Source organism: Poecilia reticulata, chromosome 17 (genome assembly GCF_904066995.2).
Source record: "Poecilia reticulata chromosome 17, P_reticulata-male-v2, whole genome shotgun sequence".
Classification (NCBI taxonomy): Eukaryota; Metazoa; Chordata; class Actinopteri; order Cyprinodontiformes; family Poeciliidae; genus Poecilia; species Poecilia reticulata.
The window spans coordinates 20,103,337-20,129,336 of record NC_088846.1 but is presented as its reverse complement, the minus strand read 5'-3'; the positions used below and the strand labels follow the sequence as shown (position 1 = coordinate 20,129,336).

The window sequence follows — 26,000 nt, the reverse complement described above, 5'->3', positions numbered from 1 at the left end:
ATAACACTTATATCTTCTCTTTTTCAACCTTATGTGGATTCTAATGGTTCAATAAATAAAAAATGTTCTAAAATTATGTGTCTCTCAGCCAAACTACACTTCCATTGAGCTGATTGGTCAATCAGTCTGTCAGTAATTCTTGAGCCCGCCTCCAGAGCCAGCAAGGTTTTGTTTTGGCTGAATCAACAAGAAACTAGACGTTGCGGACAGTTCTACTTATCGGGTATGTATTTTATATTGTTGTATTTTTATTGAGAAGGCGTCATTTTGGTAATTTTAGTTAAACTAGCGACACAAATTACGGAAATGTCGATAAAATCAGAGCAGGAAGTTGATAGCTTGGAGCAGGTGCATGCTCAGACACAGCTCTGACTAGTCGATGTTTATGTTGCGTTTCAAAGCTGTTTATTAGTGTTATCAGGCATTATTCTGATTTCAAATCACGTTAAATTGTGTACCAGTGTTATATGATAAGATCAACACACAGTGAGATTCGGTCAGCTGTCGTCGTTGTTTTTCTGCCTCCCAACATCAGGAGGACTTTGCTAACTTTGCTCTGCTACAGCATCCCAATACACATAAATCTGTGGATATATATTTCCTCAATGTTTGTTTAATTTGTAGTGAACACACTGAATGTCAGAGATGACATTCAGATATTCTTTCGCGTGGGAAAGCATGACATTAATTCGCCGTGTAAGCCGCAGTAAAGTAGCCTGAATATGTTTTTTTGACTCCTTATGAAATCCCTGTCTGCCAGCCTTATCCCTTCACAATGGCCTCCTCCTCATCGGTTGGAGATAAACAGCTGCAGAGGATAATCAGAGATCTACACGGTAATTAATACATTCACACACATACTACAAATACGACTGTTTGATATGTCAATTGAACAACATACGTCATCCCGCAGAAAAATACAAAAATAGATTAAAGTCATTGCCAGAAATTGATATTCTGATCATTTTAATAAAATACAAGCATATAGACAGATTTATATTAAGTTGTGTAAGTTTCTATCCAATTGTAAGTATAATGTAATTTCCCCTTCTGCCTCAGAAACAGCTCTAGCCAGTGACATTGAGAACAGAGGACGTTGTTATGTGGTGTTTAATTCTGATGGAAGGTTTGGGTTATTTTGCATGGCATCTTTGTGGATTGAGTTTGTTTCCTTTAGATGACATATCTTTGCATTAAGAGGCTTAATAAGCATCTCTAATATGGTTTCATGTTCCTTGACATATTCGTACATGAACAAGTACATGTACGAATGTATACATTTATACAACAGGACTACTACAAAAACAGTAGTACTGCTTCTAAGTACTGCAGATTAGTTTTATTATTAACGGGCTACAAAAGCAGATTTAGTCCATGGCAGTTGTCAAAGTAAAATCTAAGTGATTGTTGTGTTGCAGGTTTTTCCAGTTGAACAATATATTGGCTAATAGCATGTGTATCAAATAATGTATTGCTTAAGGTTTGAAGATTAGGGTTTTTGTTGAAGGTGGAGCAGTCAATTGGCCAAAGATCAGTAATGGGCATTTCAGACACAGAAAAATGTTATTTTTTTTCCGCTTGATCATTCAGTTCATCATTACCTAGTCCCTTCACCTTTTCTAATTACACATGGATAAACCAACAGCAACATGAGCTTTAATGCTCTTTTTTATGATGTTAAAGTTAAACAGAGGTTAGAAACATACTGCTATTCTGCATAATTGGGAATCATTTTAAATTTTGTTTTCTTTTGGATTTACAGGTGTTGTATGTATTAATGAAACTGTAGCAGTTTTTTTTGTCTTTTATGTCTTTTAATTTGCAGAATTAAAAAAATGGAATTGCCCAATTTTCTTTTCTCTTGAAAGCTTATTTTTATTGGTATATGGTAATTCTGCTCTTACTGTTTTAACACAGATGCTGTGATGGAGTTGACTAAAGAACACAAGGAGTGTAATGAACCTATAACAGATGACAGTGCTAATCTGCACAAGTTCTTCTATAAGCTTGAATACCTTTTGCAGGTATGGTGTCTCTACCACAATATAGCATGTATTGATTTGTTTTAAATGATCCGAGTAATTAAAAGAAATAAGCTAATGATAAACATGTGAATATACATTATTTGGGTTGTACTTTTCAGGATTCATGATTACGTGATATGTTTGTTTAATGCCAACAAAATTACAGTATATGATGTTGAAGGATAGACGTGGAAAAAGGATATGCATAGATCGACTTGATATAAACAGAATTTACAGACCTGTTTGATAACCCATGTCACACTGAGGACATTTTAACATGCTACTGTTTTGTGTGACCCAGTTTGACCAGAAAGAGAAGACAACCTTTCTTGGCCAAAGAAAAGACTACTGGGATTACTTCTGCGACTGCCTGATTAAGATCAAAGGAGCTAACGATGGCATCCGTTCTGTTAAATCCATCCCTGAGGTAATCCTCCCATGCAACACACACGTACGTACACGCACGCAGATGCACACAGCGTCTGTGCCCCCGTCCTGCCCTGGCACGCGTCACATGTGCTCGTCCAGATACACAATGACTGTTTAATCATGTAGGTAATCCTCTGTTAGTCAGGAGGACTAGAAGATACTGCTAGTTGCTGCAACTCACATCTTTCTGCAATTTCTTCCTTTCTCGTGTTTTGTGCTTGGAAGTCACTGTGGTGAGCTTTAAGATTGGCATTACACTATGTTCTATTTTTACAGTATTTAAATTATTCATTGTTTGACTGTCTTAATAAAACAAAAAAAAAAAAACAGATTTAGTTTTCAATTCAAGTTATAGATTTGTTTTATTTGCCTTTAGGTTTTGGTGACCTAAGGTAACATTGTTTCTTAGACGTGTGCTACTGCTGAATTACCAACCTACACAATCTCTTAATCATTTACTTAATCATTTGGCTAAAGACATATTGTGGAATGTGCATGTTTTTTTTCTGATAGGTTGAGTTTTCAGCTTTAAAATAGCTCAATATTACATTTCTTTCATAAACAGTTTAGAACTTCAATGTATATTGTTTGTCAGGATTATGATGCAATTGCTTTCATAGTTATTTTTTTTACTTTGATTTGTGCTTATTGACATTTATTGAAACTGCTGCTGATGCTTCCAGCCTTCTAAATTGCTTGTTTTGTCCACACTGCTTGCTAAAATATTCAGTTTGATTCAGTCTGTGGCACAAAGAGAAACATCAAGTCATAATTTATTAAAAGTTGTTACCACATTACATTTATTGTTTGTTTAGTACAGTTTAACATGCATTTTGATCAGATATTATGTCACATAAAAAATTATGTTTGATGTATTATCAAAACACATCAATATGAATTAAAGATATGCACAGTGTGAGTTGTTTTTTCCACTAAAGCTAAATACTTACTAATAAATTCTTGTGGGCTTTTAGTTTTCTTACTTCAGCTTTACTTTTTGATTGCGAACTCTGAACAAGTCCAAGAACTCCAGCTGGTGTCCGTCTGCTAGATTGTTGTATCGGTCGTCTTACTTAAGATCCTTCCATCTGCTAATGCTTTCAGAGTATTTTATTTAACATAGATTACATGCTTACTTCTGTGTACTATATGGTTAAAAGATAAATTATTTTATGAGCAAATTTACAAGGGAACTATTTCTGCAGTTGATCAGTTAAAGTTCAGACAATAAAGCAAATAATTCCCAGTTGGAATTCTATGTTTTATAGACATTGTATGCATCACAAATGTAGGAAAAAACGCAACGTCTTTCATCAGCTGACATAGTTTTTTATGGGCTATTTTCCCTGCGTTTAAATTTTCATCAAATACAAAATCTCATTTATTGATATTAACCAAAAGAATGTAAGGTGTTAAAAAATGTAAGTAGTGCCTTGGAACAGTTTCCGATGCTCTTGAATGTAATATTCTGCCAGATTACAACCACAAACATTAGTGTTTTATTTGGATTTGATACATAAATACAAAATAGTGCATAAATGTAATGTAGAAGCAAGACATACATGTTTTCTAATTGTTTTAGAGATTAAAAAAGAGAGAAGAGAGAATTGTTCATTTGCATTCAGATTTCCTAAAGTACATGCTTGAGAGTCGGGCTGGACTTTTGGGCCTGGTCTAAACTCTGGTTACCACTGCAATTTTCTTTTAGATTCAATGCAAAATAGCCCAGGTTCTGTTAAACTTTTCTATAACCTTTTCTCTGTCCTGTCTGATGTTTTCCTTGGTTGTGTATCTGTGGTTGCATAATAAAATGCATGTTTTTATTTTCTCAGTTGAAGACATCGCTGGGAAAAGGACGAGCCTTCATCCGCTACTCCCTTGTCCACCAGCGTCTTGCAGACACTCTGCAGCAGTGTTTCATTAATCAGAAGGTTACAAGGTCAGATAAGTCTTAAATGCTGTGCTGCTGTTTATCGCCGTGTACTTGTTGTTACTTAGTTTTGTTTTTCTCCGTTAAGCCAGGGCGGGGGGCGCACTGCGTTTCTAGATTCATTCTGAGGAACTGTTTACTTTCCATTCCCGATTTTACGTTTTGTTTCTGTTTTTTCTGACAACACAACCTTAACCTTACATCCCAGCATACATTCTCAGTTCCTGGCTTCCTTTAAACTTGAAGTTGTTTTATTTACATTTGACCTTTTAATCGACTGGGGTGCTATATAGTATCTTTTTAGGATGATTTTTGTTGCGCTGTTACACTTTCTTATGTGACTTTTTTATGTGTTTGCATTTTATTTGAAAGAAATACATGTTAAATAAAAAGTAATTCAGAATTCCTTTTGTAGTGACAATGGCAAAACGGGTAAATGAAATGCAGCATATGCAGCCGTCGGTGTTTGTTCCTGTTTCCTGAAGCAGTGAAACTTCAGCGCACTTCTCTTTTAAGTGTTTTTGACAATAGCAATGTGCTTCAACAGCTTTTCCTTTTATCTACAAGAGCCTAGTAATTAATTTGCATTCATCTTTACACCATAATATCCTCAGGATGCCACTAAAACCACAAGTGTCTCTGGTGTGATCCTTGCAACAGATTGAAAACCACATGAGTAAAGAAAGCATTTCTAAAATGTCTATTTTGATGTGTCACCATAAGTTGAATGAGGATATTTTTCATATCTCTATGTTTTTGATGTTTGCCACACAAGCCCTTTTCTCATGTGTTCCAGTGACAGCTCACTTTCATTCAATTGTTTTTGTTTGTTTTGCTAGCTGAGTAGCATAAAGCATATTGCTTTACCAGGAATGATAACATCATGTTGGTACTAGAAAGTAATTGTGTGCATCCTACATATTACTTCACTTATCTTCATTCATGTCCTGGAAATGCAGTGACTGGTATTATGCCCGGAGTCCCTTCCTCAAGTCCTACATCACAGCTGAAATAATCAACGACCTTTATGAGCTGAACCAGATCCAATTTGACGTGGCTGCCAGAGGTTACGACCTGGATGCAGATTGGCCTTCCTTTGCAAGGTATCGCTTACATCTACATTTGCATACATTACATTTGTTTGGTAAAGCTTTTGGTGCTAGAAACTAGTAGTGAGAAAGCTTCATGTAGGGAAAAGCAAAAATATGTTTGCTCATCTTGAGTTTATAAATACCTCTACATTGTTAGTTTAAGATGTTTAAAAATAATCATTACAGTTAACTGTGCAAGACCTGGAAGTATTGGGAAATTGCATTTCGCTTTATTGGAACAAATTAAAACTCTTGGTGAATTACAGACTATTTCACCAGTGTTTCACAGTACAACACACATTTCCAGTCGTTTAGCAAATCCACATGTCCCCTGTTGTCTGAGTGCTCGCATTGTACTTAGGCCCTGACCTTTGTTTCTCTTGTTTGCAGCTTTTTTTTGGAATTATTTCTCCTATTTTGCAGTCAGTGATAAGTTTTTAAAATTTTCATATTTTGCTTTACAATATTGTTAATGTTAAGATATAGTTAAGGGCAAACAAATCTAAAACCTGTAAGATGGATTCATCAATGATTTAAAGGATTCACAAACATTTTCTTTGTATATATTTCTTCAGATGGCTATTGTACAGAAATAAAATCTGTCTGCAGTATACTGGGCAATTTCTGCTTTTACATTTTCATAAGTGGTTGACAACAAGTTTTCAGTTCTGATTGTTGTTTCTTGTATACAACTTGAACACGTCTTGACGGTAGTTGTGATTTGGTGGTTAAACCGAAATTGTGTCATTGTAGTGGTCGTTGGGGAAGTTTTCTTACTGGCTTCCACTCTCATGCTAACTTTGAAAACGAGCAGCTGTTCAAATTCCAGTTCATTTTGTCTGCAAGAAACTGAATCAGTGTGGTGATTTAGGTTAACCTACTACACCATTCATTTTTGTTTCGTATCTGCATTTCACTTACGCTGCCAAAGGAAAATAATGTTCCATCATCACCTCTTTAATTGGATTAACAAGTCGAGAAATATGATTTTATCATGCTCTAGAATCCAGAGGTGAAAAGATTTTGATCACCACATCCATTGCTTTGCATTGCACTTGTGCAGAAAACAGAAAACGGTAGGCTGGTTTCCTCTGTGGTAGTACGATAAAATGACATTAATACAACATTTGTAAATGACTGAAATAACTCAGGAGTTTTCTAGAAATTAATGGACACATACAAATTACCTACTTTTGCAGTTGAAATACTGTGCACTTTTTTGATCACTTAAAATTTAGGACATGAAGTACTTTGTATTTGAAATGTGTATTTGAGGTGTCTTGGCTGGTAGTTTATTTAGAAGTGTATTTAAGACAAAGAGTTAAACTTCGCTTATCTTTCTAAAAGTAATCATCAGTTTTTTTCTCTTTTTATGTGAAGGAGAACCTTAGGAGCTGCTACACAAAATCTCTTGTGGAAGCCTCCAAGTCGCTGTTCTAGTATCAACAGTCTGGTCGGCAACATTTCACATTCCCAGGTATTTCATTTTGTTTCCCATTAATAAACAAGCTGGAATCAAATATATGGTCAAATGTGACCGTTTTTTTTATTTATTATTTTTTTTTTTACAGCATTTAACAAGATATTTCTTTTCTCCTTCTCAATGTACTGAGTAGGTGCATGAGTGCCTTCAGGTCCCAGACGTAAGTCACAGTCTGCTTGGAGAACTTGGAGATTTGGGAGAACATTCGTCCTGCAACATTGCCGAAAATCTGCGCATCGAACTTGACCAGTCCGAGCTCAAACAGCAGCAGCTTCTGGTACATGTGCAGGAGTTGAGCAAGGAGGCTGCTAAGCTGAAAGGTGTCGTCAAAGACCTCCAAGGTCAGTTATCGGCTCAGACGTCTGGCAATTCAGCATCGGTCCTTGCCAGGTGTAACTCAGAAACAGGTAATGAAGACAGACTGAATCGGGACCAGAGTCAGAAAGATTTACAAGAGAGACTCAGAGCCGCCGAGAGCAAAAACATGGAGCTCCTTTCTAAATTGGACGAGTCTCTTAATGAAAGGGGACAACAAACAGCCAGCTACTGTGACACAGCCTGGAAAATCCAAGAACTCTTAGAAAGACTTAAGACTACAGAGGAGGAGAGGCTGGAGGCAAAAAGAGAGGCAGAGGAAGCAGCCAGACACTCGGAACATTTGTCTCAGGATCTGAAACTCAGGGAAGAAAAGTTGAGGAATACAGAGGAGAAGCTTGACGAAGTCAAAGCCAGAGCGCACGTCGAACGAGAGGAGGCTCTTGCACGGCTGGAGGAACTACAGAGTGCAGTTGGCCGAATTCAAGGGGCGCTGACTTTGAAAGAGAAGGAGACCGGAAACTTGAGAGCCCAGCTGCAGGACGTGCAAGCCTCTCTGGAGAGCAGGGAGCGCCAGGCAGAGGAACTGCGAAAAAGGTTGCAAGAAGAGGTAGAACAAAGATGTGGTATGAGCTATGAAGAGCTGGAGGGTCAGATGTTGGAGTTAAGGAAAACTCTAAAAACTAGAGAGAAAGACCTAGCTGCTCACTCAGAAAGAATAAAGCATTTGGAGGAACAGTTAGAGAAGCTAAATGCTGACGCAGAGTCTTTGTGCCTCCAAACTGATGATAGTAATTCCGTCTGTAGTGATACTGAAAATCACGTGGACCACAAAAACCAATGCAATCATCTAATGGAAATAAACAAAGAGCTTCTCCAAACAGTCAGGAGGGCTGAGGCAAATGTTTCAGAGTTGACTGCAGCCAGGGCTGCCCTGCTGGACCAGCTGGCTGCTTTAAAAGCCTCCGAGAAGCAGCTAAAGGGTAGAGTAGAAGCTGCAACAATGACCGTGGAAGACAGGGAGAAGAAGCTTTTAGATGAAAACCTGCAACTTGAAGAGACTCTCCAAAAGACGTTACTCCAGAATGATGAGTTAGATGCTCAAGTGAAAAAGTTACAGCAGGAAAATGTAGAGGTTTTAGACACTCATTCCTCAATGAAGAGGCAATTAACTACAACTCAACAGGAGTTGGACTTTCTCAATGCAAAAGCTGACATGCTGGCAAGCAACCTCACGGGGTCCCAAAGAGGCCAAGCGGAGTTGCTTGAAAAACTCCATGAAGCCGAGGCCAACCTGAGAGCCCAGGCTGTGAGCTGTTCGCTCCTCCAGGCTCGAGTGGGCGAGCTGGAGAGCGGGACCTCGCACCGTGAAAAAGGAGCAGCGGAAAGCAATGAAAAAACACAAAAGCTTCAAGATGAACATCAAGCCTCCTCGTTGGACACCAAAGAGGCCCCAATCAGGCTGGTCATCGCTGAGGCCCAGTTGGAGCTCAACCAAAAGGAGGGGACCAGGCTCCGAGAAGAGGTGGTGGAGCTCAGGGCGCAGCTGCTGGCGGCAAACGAGGACAAGCTGAAGGCCCAGGCTCAGCAGGAGGTGACGGCGGCCTCCCGAGAGGATCTCCGCGTTTTATCAGATCAGCTGAAGGCGCAGGTGGAGGAGCTGAACCGGCGTCACGTGGATGAGATTCTGAGATCTCGAGAGCGCGAGGAGGCCCTGGTGCGGGAGCGCGATGTCGAGGCACAAGCCCGCGTGGGGCTGGCTTCGGAGGTAACGGCCTCTAGAGAGGAGCTGGACCGACTGAAGCTGCGCTGTGAAGCGTTGCGTCTGGAGAACAGCGACTCACAGGAGGCCCTTCACAGAGCCAACACAGAAATGGCAGAACTCGGCGTGCACGTCTGCATGCTGACCGCTCAAAATGAGGAGGCTCGGCTGCGCTGGGAAGGCCTGTCGTCACGACTACGGGACCTGGAGGAGGCAGCGGCCCAGGAGGCGGAGAGGCTCAACGCCTGCATGGAACAACTGCGTCAGGAGAACCAAGAGCTCTGCTCTCAACTCCATGACAAAGAGGATCTGTTGTTGCTCAGGCAGAAGCTCCAGACGGAGCTGAGCGAAGCCCAGCAGGAGGCAGAGACCGGACAGAAGACGAGCCATGAAGAGATTCAGGCCCTACGGCTCCAACTCAGCAGTCAAGCCACGGACCATGAAAACCAGATCCAGGTCAGACACTGAAACGTAGTGCGATATGCATTAGTGACTTTCTCTTGTTTCTTCTGTGTTTGAGTATAATTGCATCCATACATAAACCAGGAATACATTTTGAAGGTCAATAATTGGTGCTGAGCAGCATATTCAGTTGAATCACTGAGGAAGTTGAAATGCACAATAAGCAAGAAACGAGGAAGTATTTAAAATAGTTCTCTTAAAATTCTCTTAAAAGTACTTAGAGGTTACTGGATACTTTTATATCTTCAACATTTTGCAGCATCTAAAGACCTGCCAGACTCTCCCTGACAAGTCTCGTTATTAGATTATTTATCCAATGATATTCTTGATACACCAAGAACGATTCGCTGCCATCTGTGAAACATGAACTTTTCTTCCTAAATCTGTTTGCAATGTTTCTAAAAAAATAAAAAAAATTAAGACGAGGGAGAATTTAACAGCGCAATATTTCTACCGATTTAAAAAATTAAATAAACATACTCTGCCTGGCAGATTTATTTATACCCTTTTTCATTTTCTCACGTTGCGTCTACAACCAATGTATTTTAGTGTGTTATCTGCTAGAATGCAAGCAAACCAGTAAACAACTGAGAGATGGAAGGAAAAAGAAACATGTTTCCAAACTGGAGTCTAATGTGGTTTGCATTTGTATTCATCCTTTAACTACAATAATGTGGCACTTGAAAACTGAAAATATCAGAGACTCCAGCCGATCCAGTCTGAATGAGTCAAAGCTATTGACGGAAAAAGGATGGGCAAAAAAATTATGTGCAGCACAAATGCACATAATTTTTTACGTTTTGTGGGGTTTTCTTGTTTTAAGCTACACATAAGGTTTTCATTTAATGGTGAAAAATGAAAATGTTCATCAGGTGAGAATAATTTTTTAGAGACACCCTATTGGAATATATTTAGTAATTTATTGTCACCTGTTTGGAATTAATGTTCATATTCAAACCGACATACATTTTGTCTGTACTACTTTACTAAATGAAAATTTTTTCCTTGTTAGTTATGCTTTCAGCTGTCCTAAGAAAATGATGTTTTAACATTTTGTAATTTTGACCACATTAATTCACTAACTTTATTCTCCAGAGGGTGAATGAGGAGTTGGAAGATGTGAAGCTACAGCTGGTTAACAGAGAGGAGAAAACAATCCGACTGGAGAACAAACTCAAGCAGCTGGAGGTCAGTTGTGCTTCAGAAGTTGACTCTTACTTTGTAGGAATCTGTTGAATTATTATGCGTTTTCATAAAACCAAGAAAAAGATGTCTGGATGGTTCACACCTTGAGGAGCAACAGAGACACTACCGTGCAAAAGTAAAGTTTATATGAGGAAATGAAATGTACTACCTGTTTACGCCACAAACGTTAGAAAGTAATACTGTAACAAAATTACTTGCAGTAAATTCCAGTTGCTTCGTGTAAATTGGCAGTTGGAGTAATCATGATGTCACGGCTACAAGCGTAACTCATGAAACACAGACTTTGTGCTTTGCTTTGCCGTTCTGGACGCAGGCGGAGAATCGGAGATATTGCCAACAGATTGGGGAGAAAAACATCCAGATGGCCGAGTCAGACAATCTCATCCTGCAGAAAGAAGATGAGATAATCCATCTGAAAGAAAATTTATCAAGGTGAGATATTGTACTCCCCAAAACACATTCTAAGCCACTTCGAAGCTCTTTTAATTAAACTTTTCTAATTATGTACATTTTTAATCCAGAGCTTTGTATGATTTATTTATTTTTTTTCCCTTTTTTAATTGAAACTAAATATTGCATTTAAGTGAAAACTGTTTGAGCTGAGGTTGGCCTTGCATGCTTGCTGGTTGCAGGTCTGAGGAGAGTCTGGCTGCAGCTCAGCGGGCCTGTCAGGAAATGGCTGAAAATCTACGGCGGGTCAAACAGGACAAAAAGAGCTTTGATTTAAAGACAGCCGCTGAACTCGACGATCTTTATCGCACCAAAATCAATTTAGAGGAAAGACTTGTGGAGCTTATCAGGTATAGGAAATCACTTAGTCTAATCTTTACTCATATGTTCAGTGACATTTTCTTGATTTGCTGTTGTTTTTCTTCCGTTCATTTTCATTTGTATCCATGTAACATGTAAATAACCTCAAGGGCTGTTATAAATGCAGTGTGTTATGCTTTTTTTTTTTTTCAGAGAAAAAGATGCACTGTGGCAGAAATCTGATGCCCTGGAGTTCGAGCAGAAGCTCCGTGATGAGGAGACTGAAAGGGACGTCAACTACTGCTTGGGTTGTCACACTCAGTTCAGCTGGTGGCTGCGCAAATACAACTGCAGGTCAGATGTACAGCTGAGAATTTAACACCAACTATCATCATTTTTGACAATTAGAATTGCCATCCTATAGTGCTATGCAAAAGTATTTGTAACCTATTGAATTGTTTTAACATTCTGTCATGCTCCAAGCACACATCTCAAGTGTTTTTCAGTGGGATTTTTTTTTGTGCTAGAACACATAATATAGTGTGTACTTGTGAAGTTGAAGGAAAAATTTATACATATATAAAGTGACAAGTAACAAACAGTACACTGAAGACCGAGGAACACTCCAGAAAAGATAGAGAAAAAGCTTTGGAGAATTAGTTTCCAAGCCAGGTTTAGTTTCTAAAAATATGTTAGGTGTGGAACATCTCACAGAGCACTCAGTCCAATATCCATAAATGGAAAGAAAAAGGCGCAACTAAAATATTGGTCACCGATGCTCAAGAATGAACTTGAGCAGCAGGTTTGTAGGCAAAGGTTCTTCTGAGTGTTGAAATAAAATGCATATCACACTTTTCAAGATTTCAAGTTAGGTTACTATTTTTCCACTTCACTATTATGGATTTATTTTTATCTCATCTTTCACATAGCATTCGAGTAACATGCCTTGACCCTCATTGTTGTGACCTGAGAACGAGGGGAAAAGGTCAAGGGGTACGAATACTTCTGCAAAGCACTGTGTTTTTCACATGACAAGAGATTAATATTTAACTGAGTTTGCTTCAAGCAAGCAATCCACCATTTTCACTGTTTGCAACACTTGTTTGTTGTGCAAGAGAACTTCGCTCTAATTTTCTCCTCTTACCGCAAAAACCAAGTTATGATAAAGTAAACACGAACCGACGTCAAACGAGCTCTGCAGAAATCCACTGGCGTTTTTATTTCTGCATTTCACTTCTCTTATAAACTTAATCTTTCTCATAACATGCTGTATCACAACATGGTGGTCAGTTCTGTTGATGTGTTGTTAGCTGTCCTACTTCTGCAGGGGATCACAAGAGTCTGAAATTCTTTAATAAAAACAAACTTTACTGATTCATTTGAGATAACAGTCTGGTTGATCAAGTATGCTTATAAGGCAAAGACTATTGTTACTGGAAAAAATAAATTTGTTTTTATTTAAAAATAAGAAAAGAAAAAGGACACATGCAATTTTTGTAAATTGAGTCTTTCATAAGCTTGACCTTCAATGCATAAACCCTGTAATAAAAACTGCTTGTGTATAATTTTTGAAGGTAATTATTCCAAACAATGTTTAGTTTCACATGTACAACCGTCTTTATAGTAAAATGCAACCATATTTGTCTTGCATTTTATTTTACATTTTAAACCGACCACAGCTGTCGCCCATACTGCATCATACCATCTTTATATTTGTATTTCCAGGCTGTGTGGGCGTCCCTTCTGCTACTATTGCTGCAGCAACGCAGTGAGCACCCAGCAGGGCGGCAACAGAGAGCGCTGCTGCTCCGACTGTTACAACCAGCACAGCGCAGTGGTCGAGCGCCACCCACAGGTGGAGGTCGCTCACAACGCACCGGGGTCTCCGTTCAGCCGCTTGCTGCAGACTGGCCGATCCATGGCTGGCGTTGCAGGTGAAACATGATCTCACACAGTCACACTGTCTTTAAGTTGTTGCTGTAGGTTTACGTTTTGATAATATGCACAATTTATGAACAGTATAATAAGTATAATAGTAAAAGCATGATGATTATACTTTTAGGAGGAGATGAAGGTGAAAAGCCAGATGATGGTGTTTTCGACATCATCACAGAAGAGGAAGTCAGCGGAGTTTATGACAATGACTCTTTTACCACTGCCTGCTCTCCTGGACACGGCCAGCAGGGGGCAGCACAACTGTAACTATCCTAGATGCAACAAGCACACAGACAAAAGAAATTATGAATAGTAATGAAAGTTTAATAAAATGTAAAGAAAAATACATTTTACATTTACACGTGTATGGTACCTGGGGCCTCACTCTCCTTCAATTCAACTATTTGAGATGAAATTTAGATTAAGTTGTGTTGCAAAAGATACAGATAAAAACAAAGAACATTAACTGGGTCGTATATTTAAGATATTCTCTGTCTTTGAAAACATTTTGAAATCATAAACTTGTGATAACTTTACACCGGTCACCAGCGAATGCCTAGTTAAAAAGCTAAACCAAACCTACGTGACTTATAGATTAATCTTAATGTGTCATCTTGTTTGTATTAACTTATTTGAAATAGTTCTACACTGCAGATAAGTTTAGAAAGTGTGTGTGTGTGCGTGTGTGTGCGTGCGCGTGGGTGTGTGTGTGTGTGTGTGTTTTTATTCTATCTGGTTCAGAAACAACAGTGCCAGCACAGGAGACTTTCCATCAGAGGATGCTGAGGATGTGAGCACTGCCGTACAGGATGCAGAGATCTGCCTGCTGAAGTCTGGGGAACTAACGTAAGTTTCGCTTGCAGTGAAAGTTACTCAGGAAAACCAAGAGGCAAGTAAAATATGTTTATCGTGCAACAAGGTGTTGGCTTTTCTCTTGAAACGGAAGTGGCAGAAATGTATTCTGTAAGTGAGTATAACCTCTGAAGTGGGAAGTGAAAACCTACACTGTGTTCCATGGACATAGGAAAGAGTATTTGTTTGGGTCACAGCAGGTTTAGTTTGTGGTAAATACAAGAAAAACTAAAATCCTGGACTGGAGTCAGGACTTATCCAGAAGCTGCTGAGCCATGTGCTAAATCCTTCTACTGAAACTAACATTTATTTTTGGACTCCCGACAAACATTATTTGACTTGTGCTGCCTTTTTTGGTTTGTGACCTTTGCAGACGATCTCCTTAAATGAAATTGGTTGCAACATCTTTGCAAACTAAAGCTTTGTATCTGTAGGTAATGCAATATACTCGGGAATGATTTTTAAAGCAATTTGTTTTTCTGTGCGTTTCCTTTTTTTTTCTCTTATCTCAAGTTCCCCACCATTTTATTCTTTATTTTTTGGTGTGGGCATTAAAGGCAGGGAAAGTCTTTCCAACAGTGCTAAGATTTTAATGGCATCCAAAACTTTGATGCATTGCACTTTAAGTATGACATTCTACCAAAGTTTGCATTGAAAAAATGCACTGCAACTGCGATATTTCCCACATTAACTTTACTGTCTAATCTAATAGAAATGCACTACAACGACTTTTTATTGTGCCGATAGATTGGACTAAATCGGGTTCTGACTCCAGGTTCATGTAGGAACTGAAAACCACTGACCTTTAGGCTGTAAACCACTTTATCACTAAGGTATATCCTGTTCCTTGCTTTCATGTTTTTTCACAATTTGTCAAATTAATAACTTTAAACATCAATATTTTTATCGAGATTAATGTCTTGCACACTCAAAGTAGTTCATGATTGTGTAGTGGAAAAAAAAATGACACATGGTTTCCATAAAATTCTGAAAACAAAAGAACACAGCAGACAAGTTGAGTGTATTTTTGTGGAGAAGTCCAATTGTTACGACTTAAAATTGATGTTTGCAGACTCCATGCATTTTGGTGTGGCTTGAGGTATTTTGAAAATAAAAAGGGCAAACAATTTAGTCTCTAAGCGTGAAACCCTGGTGGGGACTTGCAGCTCTAATTGCAGTGAAAGGTTGTTCTGCCAATTAGCGGTTGTCGTATTTATGTGGCAGAAATTAGTCCAGGATTTTTTTTTTTTATTTATTTTTTTTTTAACAAAATCAATTCAAAATGTGGTTTAGCGAGTTTGCTATGCTATCTCTTTGGGAACTGCTTGTGTGTGTATGCCTGTAGGCTCTCTGTCCGCCTAACGGTGGACGACATCTCAGGATTTGGGGAAAGCTCTCGGGAGCTCTTCATCAAGTCGAGCTGTTACAGCATCGTCCCCGTTACTATGACTTGTGCTGGACCCACCGTGTCCTGGACCTTCACCTCGGACCCAAAGAGCATCTCCTTCAGTGTGGTCTACAGGGAGAGTGCAGAGACTCCGCTGGAGCAGGCCAAGGTAAGACTGACTGATTGTTCTAAAATACATATCACATGAAAATTATTTCCCCAAGTGTCATAATTTGAAAATATTACTGTGATGTTAAGGAAATTATTTTGCTTTTCAGACATAACTTTTACAGTACTGTTTTTTTCTCTCAGCACACTTGCGGTACAGACGTACTGTAATCACGCCATTAACATAATAAAAACATGTTGCAGTTCAAAATAAGACCAAAATATGACCAAAATACGGCTCTAAATGATTATTCTGCTCCAGGCCAGCTGCAGCAACTGTTTGCTATCAGAGAAATATGCAAAGCTGTTTTCAGTGACAACGGATGGTAAAGTTGTTGCAGGTTTAAGCAAAGCAAAATGTCAGCTGTGAGATGCAAAAAACTACAACAGGCATAAAGTTTTCTAAGTCCGTCAGAAAAATGGTCGTCTATGTAACGACAACAACTCTGATCCTTAGCTCCAGTACAAAATGCCTTTCAGTATGAGTAAATTAGGTTTGTGTTTGCAATAAGTTGGTAAGCAGGTATTCCCTCCGTTGTAATGTTTTACATTCACTCATACAGCTGCTTGTCTGGAATCAACATGGATCGAACACAAAATTATCTGGAAACAGGCAGGGTTGCCAAAATGCATTAGTATTTCAAACTCTACTATATGTTGCCCTTAATTTTCTTCTTCTATTGAGTCTTTAAAAACCCCAAAACATGTGAACTTCTGTGTGCATTAAACGTCAGTGTCTTTTCGATAGGTTTTAATTCCTCTGACTCGCTGTAATTCCCACAAAGAGACGATTCAGGGGGAGCTTAAAGTCAGGAACCCGGGAGAATACACGCTCATCTTTGACAACTCTTTCTCCAGGTCAGTCTTAGTAACTTATTCGGGTGCTGGTCAGTTCACCTCTTCACTATGTTGTGCCTTTAAAAATCTTGTGCACTTGGTTCCTGACCCTTTTTTTTTTTTTTCAAATACAAAATAGTGCCGTCTGAGGTTTGACGTTTCGCGTTGACCGTGTGCCACCTCCTAGTCCGTTTTGTCTTCTCATCTAATGGATGTTTTGCATTTCAAGTGTTTAGCACAACGATGTAAGAAAGTGTTAGGTTTCCACTGTTTATTTGCTGTTTTTGGCACAGTTTAATGTTTCAAATCTTTAAACAATTTTTAATGTCAAAGATAATCAGAATGAATAGAAAACGTAGGAAACGGATTAAAAGGCATTACATCGGCAAATAAATCGGGGTGCAAAATAATGAAGAGGTGAATTTCCCAGTAGCCATTCTATCCATCCTCTCCCGTTCATTCCTCGCTCTAAACATCCCTTTTGTTAATTAGGTTCATTTCAAAGAAAGTGCTGTATCATCTGAGTCTTGCCAAGCCAGTTGTCTGCGATTAATCTGGCCTCCTCTCACCGGGACAAAGGAGAACGGGTGCGGACGTGACTTTCTGTGTCAAGATGTTTACGTTCACGCGGCTTGTTTTAAGGTAAAGCGGTCCGACTCTTCAGCTGCGGAGCGGCCTCAGTGAAAGGTTGTGGCATTTAAAAAGTGTCTCTCGGTTTTGCACACGAGGCGTCGAACGTCAGATGAGGTCTTATCAAAGAACAAAAGCTGCAAACAACTCACAAGAACTGTTCTGCTCTGCAGAATGTTACTGATTTTAATAGTGTGTCGACAAACCTAGATTAAATGTAGCAATGAGGATTTTTATAGGCAGCTTTGCAGAAGTGAAACTGTAGTTTGGTTTATCATGAGGCTAAGTTGGTTTTCATTTCTCTCGTATTGTAGAAGTTCGGTGGTAAATGAAGTATGTTCTCCACACTTGGATAAATGGGTTTTATAGGCTGAAATTCTGCCACAGTACTTGTAGTGTTGTAACAGTTATGTTTTCTGTGTTTAAGGAAGAAAATGAAAGTAAAAAACAGGAGTAAATTGGTCTGTTATAGTCAAATTTCCATCAGGGTTTCTTACAGGGTCTAAAAAAGCCTAAAATAAACTCTTAATTTTCAAAACAAGATCCTAGAACTTGAAAATTAATTTGGATATTTGCTCTTTGATTGCTTTTTTTTTTTTTTTTTTTTAATCAAAGTTTATGGTTAATTTTTTTTTATTCTTTGAGAATAAAAAAAGCAGCATTCTTTTGTTGTAATTCTGGCTGGGCAAATGTGGCATTTTTACACTTTATTTTTACATTCTTGAAATAGCCTTTGTTCTCATAAAAGTGACTTACAGGTTTTATTAGAGGAGGAAGCGCTCTTGGTAATAATCCTGCTCCCTTATCATAAAAAATATCTGTTTAGAAAAGGGTTTGGCTTCTTGTCAGTTGTTACCTCAATGTTTCAAGAATAACATTTTCTAAACTTTGCAGTATACTCTATATTGAATGGTGGAAAAAGGAACTTGAGCCACTGGCCAGAACTGAAAGAATACAAACTTAAATGGATAACGTTACATTTACTGTCCTCAGGTTTTCAATAAGGCTGATAAAAACCTGTTGGATAGGTAAACTAAGGTTTAACTAAATGTTAAATTTAACTAGCTGCCTTAAAATTTCCTAAATGGTTAAAAACCAGTTTAAAACCCAGTGAACAGTGTTATCAAACAATCAGTAGAAATATGTAGCAGATCTTTTAACATCTTTTTTATTATAAGATAAAAAGTAGTTCAGGAAGGAAGGTCAAGTCTGTTACCCAAACTTTAATTAGGAGCTATCTGTTAAAGCCTAATTAACATTCACTTTATTAGTCTCTTTAAATGACTCTTTGAGTTAAGCTTTGGGTCTTTAATGATCTCTGAAACTTGCAAACAAAAACCCTATTTAATCTACCCGTTTAGTTTATTTCTCCAGAGATACTTGAAGGATAGAAGAATATATGCTATAAAAAAACAATTACTGCATTTTTCTTAAATTTACATAAATGGTTTTCTTTGATTTTGAATGATTTTATTTTGAAATTACGTGTTATGTTTGACCATATTCTAACATGCCATGTTTGAAATAAAAATAGTTTAACTAAAATAAAGCAAGTTGTGATTTATGTTAATTTTATATTTTATTTTGCCCTGGGTAGACATTTCAGGTAGATATTTAATGTTTAGATTAATGTTCAAAAGCAGAACATTTAAAAAGTTCATCCCACAGACTGAAAATCCATTTAATATTGTGGAAAAAAGTGAATGTTCAAACAATTATGCAAATCTTATGTTTTAACTGACAAATATATGTTGCCAAATATTCTAAATGCATTTTATATTTTACTCATGCTAAATGGGAATTTCTAATTAAAGAGGTTACAGAAGGACTGCTGTGTAATGCACTTTTAAAAAGACTGAATGACCTGCATCCCTTGAGTCATTGTGCCAGTAGATATGTGTTTTTTTTTTCTTCTCATTTTATCTGTGAATGTGTTTTCATTGTCTTCTACTGGATATTTGACATGGGAGCTTTAATTTTCTGATTTTACTTGCAAATGTTCAAATGTTTTATTAAAATATAATTTACATGAAACGCATCTAAAACTAAAATGTTGAACGGTTTTGTTTAATAAATAGGATTTGTGTGAACATTTTTATCGTCTCGTCGTTTTTTGTCTGCGATCCTTATTGTGTCGCCCACTGTTTTCAAAGAAAAGAGCCAAAACTATAATAAATCTTTTCAGAATCAACAACTTTATGCAGGGTTTGTAATAGTTTGTACTGCTTACTAATGGTTAATGTTTGTAAATATTTGCATTTTGTAATCATTGTTGGCTATTTTATATTATTAGAATTGTATGCGAGGCACAGAAATAGATGACAGACAATTGGGTTTTGTCTGAAGTTTTTCTTTACATTTTTGCCTTGTAGTTCAATTTAGCTTGCATGCTATTTACAGTTAGTGGCCAATCTAACTATAAAATCTTTTTGTTTTACCACTTGGCTTAAACATTTCTTCTCATGCCAGAACTAGAGGAAACCAGAAGAAAATTTGTTTTGCTGGCAAACGGGAATTTGTCAGCAAAAGTCTGAGCTATCTCAGACTTTATCATGCTACACAATGCAGACTCTCCATCTGCGCTCAGCAGCTTCACTCACCACAGCATTGCTGACGCTTGTGAGTGTGTCCAATAGAAGCTCAATCAAACTCATTTTTTAAAATAATTCAGCTAGTAATCCTGAGAGCAGTTATGGCAGTCACTGATCTCTCATAGAGTACTGTGATGTAATCAAGTATGCCACTAGAAACTACAGCCTTCATCATAGCAAACAATGTGTAAACAAAAAGAGCGGATTACAAATGATGCACATACTTCATAGATATAATGGGACTTGATGTTTTATGAAATGTGCTTTACTTCTTCACAAAGGTCTACGTCAAAATATGTATGGTTGCATAAGAAGCTGTGACTGTTCTTACTTAATCAAGTTTGAAATCCTTAACCTAACCTCTGTGTGGCACAGTTGATGTTTTGTTGGGAGAATCACTGAACACGCTTATGCATGCTTGACGCTTTATTTTTCTCAGCATTCAAGAGTGAATTGGGTCTGTCTGCATGCAGAAGGTAGCACTCTGTCAGAAAGACTGTTTGTGCCAAAGAGGCCTCTCCGTTTCTCAAGGTTAATGATATAATTGTAAATCATGTCACATCCACCCCTCCCTGACCCCATCGCCTGCCTCCCTTCTCTGTTTCTCTCCTCCTGACTGCTGTCTTCACTGAATCTGTGATTTGTACCATCGCTTTGCACATGTATGAACCTGTTAGCTAATAAATGTGTGTGTGTGCGTGTGCTTGCGTGTGTGTGTGCGTGAACTGCATTGTAATGTTGGTAAGTATAGAGTTGTGTAATTGTATTCCGATCACAGATGGAAACACCCACATGTGGAAATATTCACAAAGAAGAAAATGATTCATGTACTTGCGTACATATATGCTACATGCTCTCCTTTTCAATCAGTTATCAGTTATTTATAGGCCGTTATTGACAATGACATGCACCCTGTTTTTGTTTGTGGGGAGTTTCAGACATGGCTTCAATGAAGACTTTTAGGATTTCACACATATTTAACAGTATTTAACAAAAAAGATAGTTGAACAAATAAATCAGATGCATAACAATGAGATGTCAGTAAGAAAAAGATTGTCTTGGATAAACCAGAACCCTACAATTCAGTATTTTTACATTTAATTTTGATTTAATAATAAATCTCTAAATAGAATTTTCTTGAAAAAAATCCAAGAAAATTGTTGTAAATCAATATTTTTTTCCAGCAAACATTGACAAAACCTTTTTGTGAATAATATTAGCATAACAGTGACCTCAATCACTGTTGCCCTGCAGCAAGAAGGTCACGGGTTCATGCATGTTCTGCCTCCCACAGTTCACAAACATGGCTGTTAGTTTAATTGGACAATCTAAACTGCCCCCGGTTTTGTGTGTGTTTGGTTGTCACAGTTCGTTCAAAAAGACTCAGGTGGATGATAAAAGACTTTATCTATTGATCCATCAATCAATCATGTTTATTTTTATGGCACATTCCACCAATTTCTATCATAAAAATACAAAGTCATGGAAAACACACAGTCAATAACTGAAGCATTACATTTTGTCAAGTGCCATCATTACACATCAGATTGTCGATTAATGTTTCATTTGTGATGTTTCAAATGCAACTTTTAACAGGTGGCTTTTCAGTCTGGATTTAAAGGAACTCAGTATCTTTTGCTGTTTAGCAGTTTTCTGGAAGTTTGTTCCAGATTTGTGGTGCATAGAAGCTGAATGCTACTTCTTCACATTTGGTTTTGGTTCTGGTTCTGGGGATGCAAAGCAGACCAGGTCCAGTAGACCTGATGGGTCTGGAAGGTTACTCCAACGACAGCAGATCTTTAATGTATTGCGGTGCTAAGCCCTTCAGTGATTTATAAACTAACTGTATTCTAAAGTCTATTCTCTTATGATTTCTTGCCCCTTTCATACATATGAACATACAATCATTTAGTGAGGCCTGTATCAACTGAGTAGCCTAACAAAGGAGATATTTAATCTGAGTATTTTTATTGTAACTTTTTAATGAATTCTTTCTAGTACACATGCATCTCCAAACCACTGTAAGCTCTGATACACCCCGGTGTCCTCCCTCTTCAAGGGCTCTCCTCCTCTGTGAAAGCCGTCCCTTCAGACACCTCACCATGATCTGCTGCTGCCTGACACCGTATTTTCATAACTGAATAAAGATGGACCTGGCTGAGCCTCTGTGCATGAGCGGTGCTGATGCAAACCTGCCTGTTGTGCATATCGGTGCGTATGGGAGGTTATCCGTACAGTCATGCTCGTGAATGTGTTTGTCTGCCTCCATCTGTTCACCTGTTTGCCTGTTCGTGTCTTAGTGGAACAGTTTGTCGTCTCATGCATTTCACCCCCGTGTAGCGGTAATAGCAGGTCTACTTGGCTCCTCTCTGACAGTTCGCTCCGGTCAAAGACAGTTTCATCCAAACAGTTGCTGCATTAAAACCCACCATCACACGCGTCAAGTCTCAGGAATTTTCACAACACAGCTCCAGCTGTCGTTTCCCCTGCTGGACCCAAGTTATTTTCACTTCCTGTGATCGTTTTCTTTTGATTTACTATATATTTCATTTCAAAGTTACACTCAGAGGTGTAAGCAGACTTTGCAACTGATTTGTGCCCTCCATTGGCCTGCACTTGAGTTTCCTCAAGACATGTTCACTAATGCATTATTTGTATAAATGGTACTAGAGGAAGCCTTCATGATCTGAAACATGTACTTTAGAAGTTATATTTTAATGCTAATTTGATCATTTCTGCTGCTCTTGTCTAAGCTAGGACTATATTTCATACTCATTAGGCCTTATCTAGATGAACAGATCATAACTTAGCTTGTGCACACAATGACATTGACGTTCCTCTCTGAGTCTCCTTTAAGTCTGTCATAATTCTAAAGGTTGCTCATTACAAACAGGATGTCATTTTCATTACTTATCTAAAACTTTTCGCTAATATTTAAAAATCAATCCCAGCAGCTTGTGTCCATCTCATAATTAGGAATAATCAAACCTTGAGTTAATCTAATTATTGGACAGTTATGCCAATGTAAGAAGTTGCTATTACAGCTCGGTAATAAGATTGCAACATTGCAATTGCAATGGTAAATGCTTTCTAGTAACGTGCAACCATTGTGTAGTGTAACATTTTTGGTGTTGTTGCCGTTCGGTTATCTCACAGTTGCATTAATATGAAACTAATGACATAATAGTCTGTGATTCTGTAAATGTGATACAATGTAGTGAAATAGAAATAATTACTTTGTCATTTAACAGACTTTACAAAATGCTAACTTTTTATTTAGCTTGTGCTTAATTCAGGCTTTTTATAGTTTTTTGCATCAAAAAACGTATCAGTTTTTTTTTTTATAATTGTAGCCTAATAAGAAGTTACTAAGTGGTTCAGTTATAAAGTTTTGTTCTTCATTAGTTGATGACATAAATTTCACCTTGATTGTCTTGAAGTAGATGTTAATATAATTGTATTATAATTACAGCATTCACTCTCAAAGAATTTCATAACGAGCTGTAACAGGAAGAGCCGATCCTAACTTCTGTTAATATAAAATGCAAACGTTAATGCAGAAATCTTTGATTATATTCTGAAAGTGTTTTAGAGTAAACAAAACCAAACAAGTTAAGTTGGTGCCAGTTTTCAGATTCTGCCTGTTTTTTTACTTAAGGTCGTCTTCTTGTGGTGAGAAGCTGAAAATCTTCTTCAGGTATCAGCAGCCGTAGTGAGGTTATTATCTTCCTCTCGCTTGTCATGAGAAGAGTTTGGCTTCTTTGCTTTATTATTTATTTCTTTGCTACCCTGCAGCATCTCAACCGGGCTTGGCTGAGCTGCTGTGATGAATGAGTAAGAGTTTCGGGAGGTCTGGAACATGGATCCAGCACCGCGATCATTAACAGAAACATGTTCATGAGGAAAGCCAGGAGCGGGTTCAAGAAAGGAAATATAAATATCTCGCATGGATGATTATTTATACAAGTCTCTTTGCCTGAAAGCTACATTTATTTTTTCTTTCCGGTTCAACATTGGTCCACCCACAGGCCCCCTGCTGCTTTGAATCTAATATAGATGTAAAGGAGCAGAGGAGTGAGGGAGGGTTGGGGGGTGCAGAGGTGTTCATTACAGCTTCCCTTATATGTGGAGGTAGAGGCTGGAAGAGTGTCTTGATGACTGCTGTTTCCATGGCAACACTGTGAAAGCAACCTTTGCACACAACATCTCAAAAGATCAGAGACGTTGTGTCCAATGTGTGTCTCACTTGGAAAATTAAAAATTCTCACAGAAAAGCAGCCAATGTTGATTTTATTTTTCTTCTTCTTTGGGATAAATGCCTGGCGGAGGCCATGAAATCTCTGCCCTTGTGTGGGACATTAAAAGGAACAGTGCCACAGCTCTGATAGAAAACTAACAGAAAAATGCTTTTATGGTGATATAAATATATATGTTTTATCTTTTCCTCCTTGGATATTTCTGCAGTTTTTTTGTGTTTTTTTTTCAGCTTCTCAAATCACAGTAATCAAACTGCTTATGGTAGTCATCCCTCTTAGGGGTTTTTCTCAGTTTGTATTGGCAGAAAATTAAATGATTTCACACTAGACGGCCTCAAGTGGCACAAAGTGATGGCTGCGTTTTTGAAAGACTGAACCTGTTGGATTGAAACTCGTTTTCCCTTGCTGGGTGTGAAGATTACAACGGGGAAAGTACAAATATCTGTACAAATATTTATATTATTTTTACATCCTCCATCATAAATCATAATCCATCATAAAGATGTGGAACAAAGAACAATGTGCATAGGTGTTTTTATCAATACGAACACCATAAAGTCAATATAACACGTACAACGGGAAATAAATTTTTACAGCACTGGACATAAATGCTATTAGAACAGGTTCAGCTCTGACCCGCTCACTGAAAGGCATAATTTAGATGTACACTGTAAAATATTGCAAACTATGATATGTAATCTTACAAATGACTACATATCATTGACCTTGTTTAGACAATATTTATTTATGCAAATACAAACTGTGTGTGTGTGTGTTTTCATTTATTTTGACTCAAATGGTTTATAAATCTTAATAACTAAATAACTTGTTTATCAGGCTGAGATGGAGTGAGAAGAGTCGTTTTATATTAGTTCTAGGAGTCCCAGTCATTATAGAAGCTTAAAATCTATTTTATTCACTTTTTTCTGAGCAGAATGTCCTCACATGGTCACTTCATCAGCCTCTTTGGAAACCATGTCAATTCAGTCAGTCATTTATGTTTTTAAGTGTGTGCTGGTTGATGCACAGTGGTTGTCTGGAAAATGTTTATTTTTCCTTGTGTTGTGGATATGTCGTCCTCTTCACCACAGAGAGCTTATGTCAAACAAAAGTTGGATTTTATTTAATAGTTTGGAGTGTGCAGTTTGGTATTATCACCCCTAAGACATAGAATTTATGTAAATCACTCTTGTGCTCACTTACACCAATTTGTTTCACTAGGCACAGGCTCAGGTACGATTTGGATGGGTATCAAGTAGCTTACATTATTAGGTTGACACAGTGGAACATGCAACCGTGAGTCTGACTGTAGAAGAGCAGAGGAGGCGAAGCCAGAACATTTTCTAACAAATCAACTCCAACGGGCTTCAGCAGGTGTTCAGACCAGAAACCTGGCAGTCCAATGCACCAGCATGCATGGTTTATCTGTACTTTAGATTTTTACAGTGGTGGGAAGTGTACTTAAGTACAAATTTCGTGTATCTGTACTTTACTTAAGTAGATTTAATAATGGCTACTTTCTACTTTTACTCCACTACATTTTACAGTAAGTATCTGTACTTTTTACTTCACCACATTTCTACAAACTGTCGCGTTACTCGTTACATCCAAGTCGCATTGCTCTTTTTTTCCGTGAAGTTCAGGGATTTAAGGTGGCGCCGTAAAATCCAACAAATAGCGTGACGTAGTGTCTGTTGTCACCCATCCGCTCCACCTTTACTCGCACGCGGAGCTCCAGACATGCGCAGTGGTTTCCTCTGAGCGTCAGTAATATAATAGCGCTGCATAAATCATAAGATATGGCGACATGTAAAATCAGCAGCGTTTCGCTTTCACAGACGGTGGAACTTCGTCCAACTTTTAGCTTCACTTGGAAGGAAAACTTAAAGAAA

General features: G+C 38.0%; 1 protein-coding gene across 1 annotated transcript; it reads left to right on the top strand.

Annotated features, from left to right (window-relative positions):
• The first annotated feature begins 132 nt into the window (after positions 1-132).
• fyco1b (FYVE and coiled-coil domain autophagy adaptor 1b) lies at positions 133-19,351 on the top strand. The gene is made up of 18 exons (XM_008434512.3): positions 133-223; positions 761-836; positions 1,918-2,024; positions 2,326-2,451; positions 4,286-4,392; positions 5,343-5,486; positions 6,855-6,951; positions 7,091-9,490; positions 10,592-10,684; positions 11,016-11,134; positions 11,335-11,502; positions 11,666-11,806; positions 13,178-13,386; positions 13,515-13,650; positions 14,129-14,233; positions 15,585-15,795; positions 16,543-16,652; positions 17,124-19,351. Exons 2-18 carry the CDS (start codon positions 776-778, stop codon positions 17,182-17,184), a joined length of 4,395 nt encoding a protein of 1,464 aa, XP_008432734.1. The 5' UTR covers positions 133-223; positions 761-775; the 3' UTR covers positions 17,185-19,351.
• Positions 19,352-26,000: the final 6,649 nt, after the last annotated feature.

Bases quoted from the DNA above. Each gene is read 5' to 3' on its own strand.
- fyco1b (XM_008434512.3), top strand. From the start codon at position 776: ATGGCCTCCTCCTCATCGGTTGGAGATAAACAGCTGCAGAGGATAATC. The intron at 11,135-11,334 runs GTGAGATATTGT...TGCTGGTTGCAG, and splicing joins CTGAAAGAAAATTTATCAAG to GTCTGAGGAGAGTCTGGCTG. The intron at 13,387-13,514 runs GTGAAACATGAT...TTATACTTTTAG, and splicing joins ATCCATGGCTGGCGTTGCAG to GAGGAGATGAAGGTGAAAAG.